The sequence below is a fragment of the Cloeon dipterum genome, chromosome 1, assembly GCF_949628265.1.
Source record: "Cloeon dipterum chromosome 1, ieCloDipt1.1, whole genome shotgun sequence".
NCBI classification, from domain to species: domain Eukaryota; kingdom Metazoa; phylum Arthropoda; class Insecta; order Ephemeroptera; family Baetidae; genus Cloeon; species Cloeon dipterum.
The window spans coordinates 17,887,537-17,902,636 of record NC_088786.1 but is presented as its reverse complement, the minus strand read 5'-3'; the positions used below and the strand labels follow the sequence as shown (position 1 = coordinate 17,902,636).

At 41.3% G+C, this 15,100-nt stretch overlaps 1 protein-coding gene across 2 annotated transcripts in view; it reads right to left on the bottom strand.

Annotated features, from left to right (window-relative positions):
• Positions 1 to 2,258: 2,258 nt before the first annotated feature.
• LOC135947768 (neural cell adhesion molecule 1-like) overlaps positions 2,259 to 15,100 on the bottom strand; it is a 106,509-nt gene continuing 93,667 nt past the window's right edge. For both annotated transcript variants that reach the window (XM_065496703.1, XM_065496704.1), the window contains exon 7: positions 2,259 to 4,546. In XM_065496703.1, the coding sequence (XP_065352775.1) occupies positions 4,413 to 4,546 (134 nt within the window). In that variant the 3' untranslated portion in view covers positions 2,259 to 4,412. The remainder of the gene's footprint in view (positions 4,547 to 15,100) is intronic.

The following is a 15,100-nucleotide window of genomic DNA, read 5'->3' as shown; positions in this document are numbered from 1 at the left end:
AGGAAATTTTTATTTTCTGCAGTCAATTCAATTTGAGTGGTCCAGAATTTTTGTTAAACACTTAGCCCTTTAAAATAAACAAAAAGCTTTGGGTTTGAGCAGTTACTGGTGGTGTCGAATCGGCCGTAGGGAAAAGTTGGTGACCTTTTTAAAAGCACCGACAATGAACTAATTTTACCGAGGGGACCTCTACTTCCATCGTGTGAATTAAACGTGCTAAATCGAATGATGAGAAAGCAATCAGCGAGCAGAATATTATACCAGAGCTCGCACTTTTTAGCAGGTCTGCGCAGCGTGCGGTGGGTGTGCGGAAATTAGGTCGCTCTCTCTGAACGCTCCAAAACACTCGGTAAAAGGAATGATTAGCCTTCCCAGGGAGCGGCCGGCGCTGTTCCATAAACGGCGGACGCTTTTTACTGTTATTGCTGTGAAAAAACGATCGCGATAAGTGCCAGCGGTAGTCCAGACGAGCCAAATTTTTAGATTCAAAGTAAATTTATTGCGGATCAGCAGAGCAACTATGCCCCATACATACCCACATCCCATATCGAAAACGGCTAAGTTATTATTTCTATAAAACAAAAAAATCATTTGGCAACACAAGGAAAAATCAGCCTATCAGTTCAGTATTTTGCAAAAATATATCTGGTTAGCTTTTGTTTGAATGTACTTGAGCTCATGCACAGATTTGGTGACAAATTGTTCCATAGACGACATGGAAGCACTGTTCAGGCACTGTAACAAAAAAGTGTGCCAAAAGTCGGATTAGATTTTTACTGTAAACTACCCTCCACATCCCCCTTTCTTTCATTCACATGACACAATTTTAAGTTCTGAAACTTAAAATGCAAAGGAATATTAATGTATGGTGCATATGTTGGAAGCCACTTTCTGGGACAAGTCTCACGCACTGCTGCAAATCCGGTCGATGAAATGTAAACAAACATTTTAACTAGGCAAACTAATTCCATTTCACCAGTCAAAAGATGAAAATCCATCTACCTCTCCAGCCAATCCTTTCCCCTTATCAGGCAAAGGAAGAGAGACCCAATCAATAGAACAAACTGTGTGTCTCGTCTTCTCCTCTAAGGCCGTCGCCGCCGCCGCCGTTCTTTGTTTGTCTTTTGCCAAAAATAGACTAGAAACAGCCGAGCACGGAATGGGGAATGGAGGGGCCGTCATAATCTGACCTGATTTATCCAAGGAGAAGCTCCAAATTAATGTAGAACGAGTGTGTGTGTGCGCGCTGGTGCGTCGTTCTCTCGACGGCTGCTGGTGCTCATTTTGCTTGACTGCTGCGTGGGAAACATCTGCAGCTGCATATATATACAAACACACTCACTCGCTGCCGCCATACCGATTCTCATCTCCTCTCGTTAGCTAACAATTCCAGCACAGTGAGTGCTGCGGATACAAATTTGCGTGGCAGTGAGAATGAAGAGCAGGGCAAAAAGGTTTCCTTTTGATGTTTGTCTGGACCACTTGATGTAAATAGGTGGAAGTTTATTTGTCTTTGATTATTGGTTCGGAGGAAACTGCTTGCTGTTTGCGTTCGCCAGTGGATCGATTTTGCTTCAATTTTCGCGACTGAAAAGCATCTCTCCTTCGAGTCGGAGCACTGCGAGGAATTTAAACTTTTGACATTTGCGAATACTCGAGGTCAAGGACGCCAGTCGTGCATCTGAGAAAGAGGCTCTTTGAAAGCTCACTTTTCACTCTTGCGCGCAGGAAGCAGGCAGGCAGGCAGTTGGTACTGGAGGCGAAAAGTAACTGCCGAGTTTAGAATTAATTAAAGCAGCTCTTTCGGGCCCGGCAAGGCCGAGCTAGCAGTAATGGAAAATAATTTAGACCGGCTTCCAAAGGGCCTGCTTTCTGCAGGGGCGGAATATTTTAAATTAGGTAAGCCCGCACTCCTCTGGGAAGCACAGTCTCCGCATCTTTCCGTCCAGTTAGTTTGCTCGCCGAAAGCTAATTAGTGCACCTAGCAGCCTCTCGCTCTCTCGCACCAACACGCATGCAACTTTTCTCCTCGAGCCCAAACTTGCCTCTCATTCGGGCGCGTTTGTGTTTTTGTCCCTGAAGATGGCGCGCATTAAGTGGATTAGCCGGCGAGTTAGACAGTTTGCGTGCGTTGCAGGGTCACAAGAGGCAATGCAAATTCGACTTGTTTACATTAATGTTAGGGCAAAAATGGAAATTTATAGAGGGGACAGCATCAACAACTTCCGAACAGGGGCTTGAAATGAAACGAAACAGGGTTTTGTTTAATTTTTATTCGTTTTTTGTATAATTTAAAGGAGATGTCATTTACTTTTGTTATTTTGAGGGTAAGTAATCGATGGATGTGGAGGGCAATTTCTCTTTCTCTTATTTCGATACAGAATGCTATTTTGCTTTGAGAGAGACACACGACACGATCTCTTCATTCGTACGCAGACACAAAAATAATTGGCTCCTCACGCATATCTCACACGCACCACCAAAAATCCCTCTCGGGCCATTCGCGCGCATAAATGAGATGAGCCTGACGACCGAGAGAGGGTTGAAATTGCGTAAATCTGCTCTGCCAGCATCGCGACACGCGCTCTCTGCTATTTATTCCGTCCGCACTCGCGAGCAGAGCGAACTTTGATTTATCTCTTCCTCATGTTCCTCTTTTTCTCTCGTACATAATGAAATGTAGAGTTATTCGAGAATAAACTTTCTTCTCTCTTAGCGCGAGCTAAATTTGAAACAGAGCATCGTGTTCGGTATTCACTCGCCAGATTTTATCACACGTCACTTCATCCTCTTTTCGTTGGTTTTCCCACTCTCTCGCCGGATGACTGATGTTTTTCTTCAAGTCGCATTCTGTTCGCAATCACGCAACGTGAATTCCAATCGGATTCTCAGAAACATGCAAAGGAGGAAATATTCTCTACCATTTTCACCTCAAAGCCAAAATCCTCAGCACTCAACACGAAATTAAAATGTTTTATTTATTCTTGAAATTCACAAACAAAGAACGATATTTTTTTTAAAAAAAAAAAGAGCGAAATTTTTGGTTTCGCTGATTATTTTAATGTGAAAGTTTATCGAATTTGCTGCAGAGTTCGTAAGAAACAAAGGATCTATGAAAATATGCTCATTCTCACAAAGAAAATAAAAACAATCAATTGTTGTAAACAATCCTGCATGAATAATAGGAAACTGCTCTAAGTCGAGAGTTGAGGCTTTTCACAAAATGTTTTCCAGAGTGTGGTGTACAGATGATTTTTTTTGTCAAAACATCGAGATTGTCCATTTCAGCTCACATTCACGAGAAGTAAAACACTGTGTTGAGTGAAAAGTTGCAAGAAAAAATTATCTTGTCAAGTGCATCGCTGGCACTTTTATACGTGAATATGCACGCTACACTTGTCACCTGCATGAAAAAATTAAGCAATCGTGTTTTTCCTCACACCATGGTACTATTATTTCCAGCCGCTCACGCAATCAAATCCAAGGATGTATGCTTTTTAAATTGGAAAAGGTGATATTTCACAGATACGCACTTCTCTCGCACACGTTGAATATTGTGAAGATTGATGAGCCATGATTTTCTTGTTTTCTTCAACACCCTGATTTCAATTGTCATATATTTTTGTGATTTTTTTCTCGAAGTTTGAATCTTTCTTTAAACTCCCTATACAATAATTGAGTAACAAAGATGGTCTTTAAAAGAGGCAGCCGGCAGGAATGCGACCTTGCGCTTCACAATCTGGAAAATATCGAATGTGTTTCTTTCATAAATTCGGTTAGTTTCGACGCTCGTATTTGATCGAATATTGGACACGGGGCCGATTTCTATGCGACTACCTCTTTTAATTAAGGACTATTTAATTAACCTCAACGAATTTCCGCGAAAATTGTTCCACAGTTTGTCCTTAAGTGTTTCGCACCATTATGAGATGAGAATTTTCACTGCCAGCGGCGCGGTTATAACACATTAAAAAAAAAACAATCCGCCCGTTTCAGGCCAACAGCTAGTCTCCGTTCGGTGAGCACGTGTTTTCTTCCTTCCGTATTGTACACAGTTAGAGTCCTCGATGGAAAATACGCCTACTAGTATATGTATGTATGTACACTTATCAACCGTAAATCAATCACAATCTCAGATTTCAGCAGTCCATTCACGCTGCCTGGTCGAAATGAAAAATGCTGCACTTCTTTAAAATTTCTTCCGCTCATCTTAAACTTGTTGCGCGTATAAAAGAGTGATTTTCGATGGAGGTACGTTTTCCTTGTTTGCTGATTTTGCTGCGCTTGATTTCGCACCGCTTGAAGCTGCAGGTGAATCCGTGGAATTTGTGTTTTAGTGTTTGCGCGTACTGCCTAATTTATAAATAGAAAAGTCTCTGCAGTGGCTTTTATAATCTTCGCCTGTCAGTCTCTTATCTTGCGGCCAATGCAAGACTGGGAAACAAGAGTAACCACATCAGCGACAGCGCTGTCATCGCCAGGTCCGCGGTCGAGGCGCCAGAGTTGGTCTTCCTCCTCAGCAGAGCTGGCAGCTTGTCTCCTGAAACTGTAAAATTAGGTTGGTCAATTTTCAAGAAAATTTGTTCGTAGAGGAATATGATTAAAATTTATTTAAAATAAATGATCAGGTGATCATCACAGTTACAACCCTGCAAAACGGACATATTGCTGAAATTGAATTTAAGTGGTAAACATGATTTACGTTAAAAATAAGAATATGTATATCTTAGCGAGTCAAATGACAAGGCATGTCAGCCTTTTGTCGCTTGTGCTGGCTGTTGCTGTGGCACTGCTGTCTCAAGCTCAGGACTACGTCAAAAAGCCATTGAGCGCTCTCTTCTCTGATTAGTCACCGCCATTATATATGACACTTTTTGCTAGGTGCAGATCATGAAACCATCGGTGTTTGCCGAATTTTCAACCTTAGTGATTAGGCTGCCTAACCTAATTCGGCCTCAGGAATCAATCGGCATTATCAAGATGGAAATTTCAGAGGTTCATAAACGCGTTAGCAAACACGAGCTAGAGCAGTAGTTACTACTTTGTGACGTCATTAATTTCAAGGCTTGTGAAGATTAAGGTGACATTTCTACTGAGATTGTTACAGGTTACAAAAGAAAATTCAACAAGCAGGTCATCAATCACGGCAACAGTGCATTCTTGAGCAGTGATTAACAGATTTTTTGCAGTTGGATCTATGGAATTATCGATATCTTTTATGTTTAGATAACTAAGTCTAAATGAAAGAGAAAAACTATCCCTTTTGTCGGGGATCGAAATTATTCGGAAGGAAGAGCGTTTTTTAAAAAGCACCACAATTCAAATTTGTGGCCTTTTGTTGCTCGCTTTCACGCACGAAGAGAAATTCGCGAGCACTGTTTTTGCCAGCAGTCGTAATAACGTCGGTCTGCTGATGATGGGGGCCTGATGGCGAATTCGCATCCGGCGCACGCATCAATACATATTCGAAATGATGTGTCTGCCTGTGAGACGAGCGAGCGAGTCTATTGTTATTCTTTTCGATAACAATAACACACACGCGGGCAAGCTGCTGGCACAAAAAACTCATTTTCCACTTCTTCGCGAGAGTGGCTTCTGCTGTATTGGTTATTGGATGATTTGTCAGTAACAGAGAGTCCCATTTTAATACTGCCCGACTGCTCAAACGCGAACTTCACAGGCGGCTCACCGATTGGATCCAAGCGCATAGAGCGACCTGCTGCGCATTCGGCGAAACTCACTTTTCGCCTGGTGAAGCGAAAATTGATCCGTCGTTAAGCTGATTGCCGGCAGCAATTCAAGACTAATTGCGCCGAATTCTGAATTGAATCGAACGAATTAACGCGCATTTATCTTCATTCAGCAGCGTTGCATTTATTTATGCACATTCCGCTCTGCACGTTGACGCCCGATTAATCAGCCGATTAATTGCAGCTCTAATTAGCGTCGTAATTAGCCGGCGATTGATGCTGTAATTACGCCAGAAAAATAAACGGACACGCTCATCACGTTCGCGCTCGATTGATTTCCAACGCGACAAACTCCATTAAACCGTGCAATTGCCGATCTGCCTAACGAGTTGTTTATAAAACCGCTCATCGCTTTTTATCAAGTGCAGCGAGTGCAGCAAAATTAAATAAATGAAAACGGCCGCGAGAGGAGCATAGTGGCTCATTAGGCAGCACGATGGCGAACCACTTTGGGCCACAAAAATGCCATAAATCAGCAGCACCTCTTAGCGCGAACGTGCATACACGGCGCGCGGCGGAGAAGAAAGTATTACCGCCCTTCGCGCCACAAACAGATTTATTTGCCCATTTGACGGGCAAAATTAATGCGACGGCCCGCTCACCACCAGGAGCAGTGGCAGGAAAACATTTTCGCGGTGCATTCTCCACGTAAAAAAACCAGCACTTGAGAAATCACTCTGGCCCCGTTAATAGCGGCTGTGCCAATGCTCTCTCTCGAAAAGCTATAAATGTCCCTGCACGTTTATGCATGTGAGCACATTACATGTCAAGACCATTAGAGCCCTCAGCCACCTTGAACTTTGGAGGCGAATTTGAATTAATAAATATCATATTAAATGATATTAATTTCTGTCACCAAACCAAACTAGAGGCCTAAAACAGAAGAATATACGGTGGATGAATAAATTTGGCTGCCCAGCCTTACAATCAATTCAACCCTGGTGCATGTAGCTGCGATTTTTTTCAGACCAAGACGCTGTCTTGTCGGAATGTATACTTATTGCAGTGCGGTCTTGGTATAGTAGTGCAGGTAGTGCACTTCCAAACTTATGTTTTATTTATTGGGTAATAATAATGTCCAGCAGAATATGCTACTCTAAGGGTATGACTTTGGCTTTATAACTCAGCAGCTATAAGTGCTAGAGCAAAATTTTTGGCAAATTCGAAAAGTTAATGTAATTTTCAATTGGTATCAGACTTACATAGTAAAAATATAACTATCCTCTCTCATATTTTCCGGTAGAGCCGTTTTAAAAATTGACTCGTGTTTATCATTCAGCAAGCTATGCAACCTTAAGAAAATTTAAATAGCCAAAAAAACCGGATTTTTCAGAAAAAAATAAAATTATTCTAAGAGTTGTTACATATCCCAGAACTTCTTTCTGTGGGAAAAGTTTGGAAAAATCATGATTGAATCACACATTATTCGATAGTTCTCACTGAGCAGATTCCAAAAATGTAACTGTTTATTTATACCCGACCTCTTTTCGATAACTTAAATGTAGTTGATTTTTTTTTACTCTTAAATTACGGAGGCGTGGATCTAGCAAACCATAGGTAACGTGAATTATTTCTTCGGCTAATCTTTATCTCTTATCAAACACTATAAAATGGAAGTGAAACACACCAAAATTTGAGGATTAAAATAAATAGCAAAATTAGGGCACGCAGCTCAGGGCTCTAGGGGAAACTGGGTAGAAGCTGATGTGCCAGTAGTCGAAGGATTCGGTGCATACATTCCGGTTTTATGGGTCGGTTTGTGCGAATACGTAGTCACGTGAGCGCATGTACACGCGGCAGTGGCTCGACATTTGGAAATGGGCCTGTACAACACACACTTGGCGGTGTGCTTTGAATGAATGTAGCTGCCGCTCGCCAGCCGGATCTGCGGGGGGCGTGGCGCCCAAATTGCCTTACCATTACCCGGCGTTCTATGGAAATGAGCAGAGCAGCTTTTGGCCGCACGGCCAGGTCGCTCACCGACATAGTCTATAGCTTGTGTTGCAAGCTACAGTTCAGTTAGAATTAGAACAAATAGACTCTCTGGCATAATTTGTTTTCTTCGTGCACATAGCCTTGCTGACCGACTACCGATTCGCTGGATTTGAAGCCAAAATTTCTAGCAAACTGAAATAAAAAAATGTCAAAAATAAATATTTAAATATAAAAATAAATTTGCAAGACTAGTAAATGATGATTATCTTGATGTTAGGTATTGTTCAAGCAATCAAACGGACCAAAAATTATTATGTCATTTGGGTAAAATGCATTCGAATTCAAAAGGGTAGAAAAACTCATTTATTATAGTTCCAAACTACATTATTTTCTCTTGTTATTTTAGCTTTTATGATTTATTAGGTATTCCGTTTAGCATATCGGCACCAAGCATACTCTCATTCATTTTAGACTAGAGGCAATCATGGGTAAATCTGCTCACATTTCATTGAGTTAAAGTGGATTAATCAAATGATATTGTCAATTGCGTGAAGCGAGAATAAAATCACACAATTTATTTGATGGCATCAATAAACAAACAATGTATACAGAATATAAACATAAATCAATGCTTTAACTATAAATAATTAAAAATATTACAATATTGTGTGATATGGTTGAAAATAGCATCTAAAATTATTTCAGTACAAACTCTTTATTTTTCATAGAAAATTATAAAATATTCATTCAGAAGAAACTTTTTGTGCCAAAAAGGTTATGATTTTTTGGTCACCCGTGGAATGTGACCCGTACTTGAAACGAACTGTTTCATAAACAGACGTGTTTTATACAGCACTTCCACATTTTAAATGGTAAGACCAAACAGTTTAACACAACTGTGACGAATTTCTGCATTTTTATTAACCGTAATTTTCCTATTACGTTTTCTTACCATTTCTTGAACTAGATCCATATGCTGTAACTTTATTTGAAGCCACCAATATAAATTTAGAACGCCTCTTTTTATATTTTGTCACTTGTCTGTTGTATATTGTCGTGTTAATTTTATTATTATTCATGCTAATTATAAAAAATAATTTTTCACCACAGTTTAAGCGTCGGGATATTTCAAAGAAATACGCAATTGCTTGATAGGCAACGCGTTCGCCGCAGGTGTCGAGCCGGTTGCATAATCGTGTAAAATAAATAATTCGTTCAAAATATTAGTTTCAAATCGATTGTTAATATATTTGCAGACTGAATATTATCAAATCAGCAAAGCAAAACATTCTGATTTCCCGTTCTCGCGTGGGTGATTAATGCGTTTGCACGGCGGCAAGAAACGCCGCCGACTGGAAGGGACAAAAAGTGCAGCGACGTCGACGGCGGAGAGCGTGTGCATGTGTGCGCGATAAGCGGAGCTAAAGGTGTGTGCTCACAGGAGGCGAACGGCAATTTATTTTCATCTGTGCGACGCGCACTGGCGATAAGAAGAAATCCGCGTTATGAATTTGACATGCGTGTGAGATGCCTCTGTCTGTCTGTGTGCGCGCCGACCCACGATCAATGCCGACCAACAAATGAAGCGGAAAAGCTACAGGATTATCTGCCAGATGATTCTGATGATGCAGCACTCTATCTCTGGATTTCTTCCCCTGCTCCACTGATATTGAGAGAAGGGAAAAAAGTCGCGAGCCTTGGAGCTAAATTAACCAACTATCTTGCGTCTCCGTTCGCGCAACTTGCTTCACTTCTCTGTGCGACGAAAGCCACGCGCTCTAATTTTCTGCTCTGGTAATAATTGCTTTGTGAAGGCGCAGTCTTAAGTATGAAGCTTGGATACGGAAAAACCAATTGTATGAACTGATGAAACTAATTATTGTGTCTTTTGGTGGAAAAGGGTTCATTTGAAAATTAAATTTATGCCTTTTTTATTGAGTCAATTATTTTTAAACAGTTTTCGGAGGAAAATATTTTAAACGGGTCCTGAGACAGTTTATTTTAAGCCAAAATTTCACGTTTTTCGGTTGCAATGACACTTTTATGAAAATATCCTTCGTTTTGAACCAAATTTCATTAAAAACATCAAGTTTTTAAAAAGTATATTGCACCACAAACTAAAAATTACTATTTGAATATCTCAATTTTCTACCAAACTGCGAAATTGTAACAAAGGAAACATGGTGAGATTCTTCTTCTTTTTTTTAATGAATTTGTTTTGTATTTGATGATACGCGATTTTTATTTTTATATTAGGGCTTTTACTTATGTCACTTCTGTGCACATATTTGTCTCTTCAGCTATTATCTGACTGTTGCGTTTGATACCGTCAGGTGCCCCACACAGCCGTTTGGTAATTCCAATATCGATGGCCTGCCGTTGCAAACCCTAGCATCGTACGGGGTGAGGATTTTGTTGTAACCTTTCCAAAGTTAAAATAGTTTTGATTCCAATAAACCGCAGGTCTGCAGCGAACTCATTTAACTTTTAATAGGATTTTCCGGATAGAATTTAATGCACTTTCTCTGATAATTGGAGACACAATAACTGGCATCCCAAAAAACCTGTTGTAGTTTGTTTATTTCCATTGGATTAGATGCTCACTTTATTAATAAAGAGAACCAAATTATGCTTCACACACGCCTTCGGTAAAATTAAAGTGGCCTCGCTAACAGAAATTCTAGCGGTGTTTGCTTTTCTGAACAAAACTTATAACATCATCGTCGTCGTCATCGGCAGACAATAAAGCGAGGCAGCCGGCAGTCTGTTTTTCTTCGTTTTCCTCATCGCATTTTGCCACTCGGATGAGCAACTCGCAAAGCCCGCTAGGGGCGCACCAGCGGGCGGACGCAATTCGTCTCGACGTGTGTGTTTTTATGAAAATATTTTCAAGCCTGCCGCACACATTAGCTTTTGAATATTAATCCCTGGATCTCGAGCAAAACAAAGAGGATCGGACGAAAAAAGAGAAAGGACGGGCGTGCGCGAGAAGAGAGAGGTACAAAAGTTTCTACTCGGATTTAACCGGCTTTGTTTGCAGCCTGCGAGATGATGAGGAAAACGTGAAACGAATCGCGTATTATTTCTCCCCCCAACAACGAAATTGATGTATTTGTTAGCTCAAACATGTATTCATTTCTCTGGTAGACGAGAGAGAAAGGAGTTGCCGCGAGGCATTCCACCGCTGATGTAATTTGCACCGAGGGGGCGCGTCCGTTTTTGTCGTCCCACGCGCCTGCACACAACGCTTTAACAGCCATTTGCAAGGCTGTGCCAAAAAGCTCTGCAAAAGCAAGACGACTCGGCCCGCATCATCTTCTTGCGATTTTCCGCTCCGTGCCTGTTATGTGTGTGTGTGTGTGTTAATGATGATGTTTTGGTCGCGACTTAATTGCGCTGAAGAACGCCATTTAGTCGTCATCAATCATCTTATAGAGTGCCGGGGCTGGCCTCCACGTATGCACACTAGAGTTTGGGAACTGGGGCGAAAACGCAATTAAAAATTATTACGTCGGCGCCCCTAACTCGGATGATAATGAAAACAACTTGCCCCGGCGGCGGTAGTGGTGGTGGCTGCAGCAGCCAAAAGCTGAGAGCGACGGCCAAGTTTGGCGAGATTAGAACGCCGCGGGCCAATACCGTAATCTCTTCTGGGGACTCTGGAGAGCAAGCTTGTTAGCACGCGCATCACACGTTCGGTGCATGAACGAGCACCGCCACGCCGCTGCCTCCGCCCCCCACGATTAGATGTGCTCGCGCTGTTGCTGGCCCAATTCCTGCTGCGGGCGCTGCTCCAGGGCTTATGGCGAAAGTGAAACTGACGACCAACACTCACCCCCGATACTTTCAATCAACGCACAATCAATCAAAATTAATGACCACCCCCATGGACCGAGTTCCGCCATTAAAGGAAAAATGTTGGTGCTGTCATTTGTCGCTGTGTTATTGAAAAATTGAAGCAGGGGTGAAATATTAATTGTAATGGTGTGACTTTGTTAACGAAGCCAGTTCCACATCACTTACTAGCAATTCACAGTGTTTAAAGCCACCAATACATAGATAGATGTTACTTTCGATTTTAAGGCATACGATGTAAAGAATCTATTCTGCTGCTGTGAAATCTTTACCTTAAATTAATACTTTTGATGTGCTTAAAACCAAAAATCGGTCCAAAACCAACCGCCGCAGAAACGTGAAAAAGAATTTACAAATTAAAATATCTTTGCTGAGACGTTTCTATGGTGATTGGCTAGTCTTAGTGTTGTTTTTAACATATCAAAAGAAATTATTTAAAGTGAAGAATGCACAGCAAGAGGATTTAGTCTGAAATCGCAGCGGAAAGTGCCTTAGAATCGAAAGTAACAGCTGGCGCCATCTATTGGGGCTTTCGCAACTGGTGAATTAGGTGTAGTTCAAATCGGTTTGAACTTGAACTGAAATGCTCCTAGATGGGTATGTACGATTTACCGCACTTATAAAAATTGTTCACTAAATCTTTTGATTGTTCATCGCATTGTTGAACGGATGCTTTCTGTGCACTTGCAATGTGAGCGAAGTTTGGAGATCGAATTTTGTGCTGATTTGCGCCTAACAATAAGTGTGACTCTCCTTCATTGCAATGACGAGTCCATTTACGAATTTGGGAGGGTAGTCCTAATCGCTTCTACTTACTGGTTTGCACCTTTCCGCGGCATGAGTGAATGAATATCATGGAATGTATTTCTAGCGTTTCAAATAAAAGACCCCTGTGTGGGGGCAGTAAAACGAGCTGGTCCTTTTCTCGACCCAGTCAGCTTCCTTCAATCAGGCTCATGAGTGCCTGTGTTATTCGTTCACTATGTTATTGAGACGCGATTGGCTCGCTACAAGAAGGTCAAAATCATGTAGATGAGCGATAAAAATGTGACATTTTTAAATCAAACACCTCCTGCGGACATTAGAAATATTTTCTATTAATTTTCGTTATTGAACTGCCAAACAGAATTATTTGTTCAAAAATCCAACATTGGGTCATCGCCGTGAAAGCTGAAAATCATTATCCACTGCGTGCATTTGACAATGCTTGACAGCAACGAATGAAAATACTACCCTTTTGTAGTGCATATTGCATTTGGACTAAAAACCTGGAGGGGCCTTAATCACATTCTCTGACAAACCCGATCCACTTATTCATTTCCGATTTCATTCTGAACAGTTCACAATACTGGGCACAACTTTTGAAGCCCCCATTCTCAGGACTCGAGCTGGAACCCCTTTTCACACAGAGCATTCGATCTGTGCGACTAAATAAAAGCGGCCGCCACGCGCAATTATAACCAACGGCGTGCTCGAGTCGTTTCCTCCAGCGTGCCCCGCAGCGCATTATTATTGTCATACAAATGGCTGGATTTAAGCGTGCTGCGCCGCCGGGCTCGTTCGCCCAACACTGCTGGGCTAACGTTTTAAGGCGAAAATAAAATTTTAAGAGCCTCAGGAGCAGGCCGCGTGTCGTTTCATCCTCGCGCCAGCGAGCCAAACAAGAAACCGGCGAAGCTTTTATATGGTGCACAATACGTAGGGTCACGTACTTTACGCTATGAAAACAACGCGATGTCTGTATAATACTGTATATGATAAACTAAAAAAGATGGCAAGCTCATAATACTTCAAGGGTAAAGTCGGTGATGCTCAGGGAAGAGCAAAAATAATCGAGTTTTTAATTAAATTGTAAATTATTTTTGAAAGGGTGTTTTAGGAAAAACATTATCTTTAATAATTGATTTGGATAGAAATCGGTTTCTTCAAACGCTCGATCAGCATTTTATTTATTTTGCCAGCTGCAATCACTGTCAATAACTTAGTTTTCGCTTAAAACTACAATAAATTATTGCCTAGAGTTAATAACAGTTGTTGGAAAAAATGCTTGACTTAAAAAAACTGTCGGAAAATCCGTCCACTAGTGAACAGCGACCATTCGAAGGGAGCAAAATACTCGGGAATTTTGAAACAGGGACGTGGTTACCTGGGAATTTAAAAAAGAAGGTATATCACGTGTCGCAAAGCCCGCCGGGAAACCATCTTTTTAGATCTTCCTTTCAGCTTGATTAGAATTATAAGGATGTTTTAAATTGAACAGGTCAATTAACTTGTTCATTTTGTATTTTACGTCACTCGAAATATTAACTCTTCGTGTGAAAATAATCTTGTACTCACGGTCTTCCATATTTGGTGTTGCTTAAAGTACGCAACCCCCATCGCTGGATAGAGCAACGTTTTGGGGATCTGGAAACGCCGTTTCAGCGGCACCGTCACTATCTTATTTCGCGACGCGTCTCACAGCAGCAGCGTGTGTTTTATAAATATGCTGTGCTGGGTGCAGTGTGTCAGTTAAAAGCACTTCTTGAAACAGCCGCAAAACAGAATACGCCGCCATAAAGAAGCAAGAGAGACAGAAAACCATCAAAAAACTTGGCGTACTCGGCCATAAATTGTACTGGCTTTAGCACTAATTTATTAAAACATGCACGCCTTTGTGCCGCAGAAGCGACGAGGCGAATGGAATACATTCGACCGATTCTTTATTGCGCACCGGGAAAGCGGTTAATATTCATTTTGCATGATTATTTTGTCGCTACTCAAACGTGAATTGCGGCGAACGTAAAGGAAAAACCACTTTGCAAAAATGAATACTAATTTGCACTCGGCATAACAAACTTGAGTTGTGGCTAACTCATAAGGCAATTCTGTGAAATACTATTTTAACAAATTGATCTTCAATGAATGACAACTTAATATCTTTTTGATTCAATTTTACAGCGATTGTTAAGGGAAAATAAGTTAAGAGACTTTTGAAAGTCAAATGTAATGAAATATACTTATCTACTGCTGAGCATATTTTTATGTCATCGCCCAGAAAAAGAAAAAAAAATCGGATCTCATACGGTAATTAACTATTTCTTGGCTGTTATTGGATCGTTTTAATCAAAAGTCATAATTATCAACTATTTAATGAGTTTTTCATTGTTTCGACAGTTCGATGGAATTACGGATGTTACTCTGAGCAAATTGTGTCTTTGGAATGTACGGCTACTCGTTGGAAGGATAAATTCAAGTTGGGTTGGAATGTGTGTATGCGTTGGGCACTTCCGTTGCAGCCGTTGCCTCCCAGTGGGATAGATCTATTGAGATGTAATTTTTACGACACTCGCTGCGCGAAACAACAATCTCCTGCTCGCATCATTCGGCCAGACGACTTTGCGAGTGTCCGTATTAAAAGCAGAAAACAGTGGCACGCTGCTTTTCACTTATTTACAGCTGCCGATTCCGGCCTGCAGAGGGACAAAGGGAGGCGCGCAGGGAAAGTGGCGAATAAAGCGGATAAGGTCCCTGCTGCTTTTTTACGGCCTTCTTTTATATCCACAGGAACTTTTGCTTCA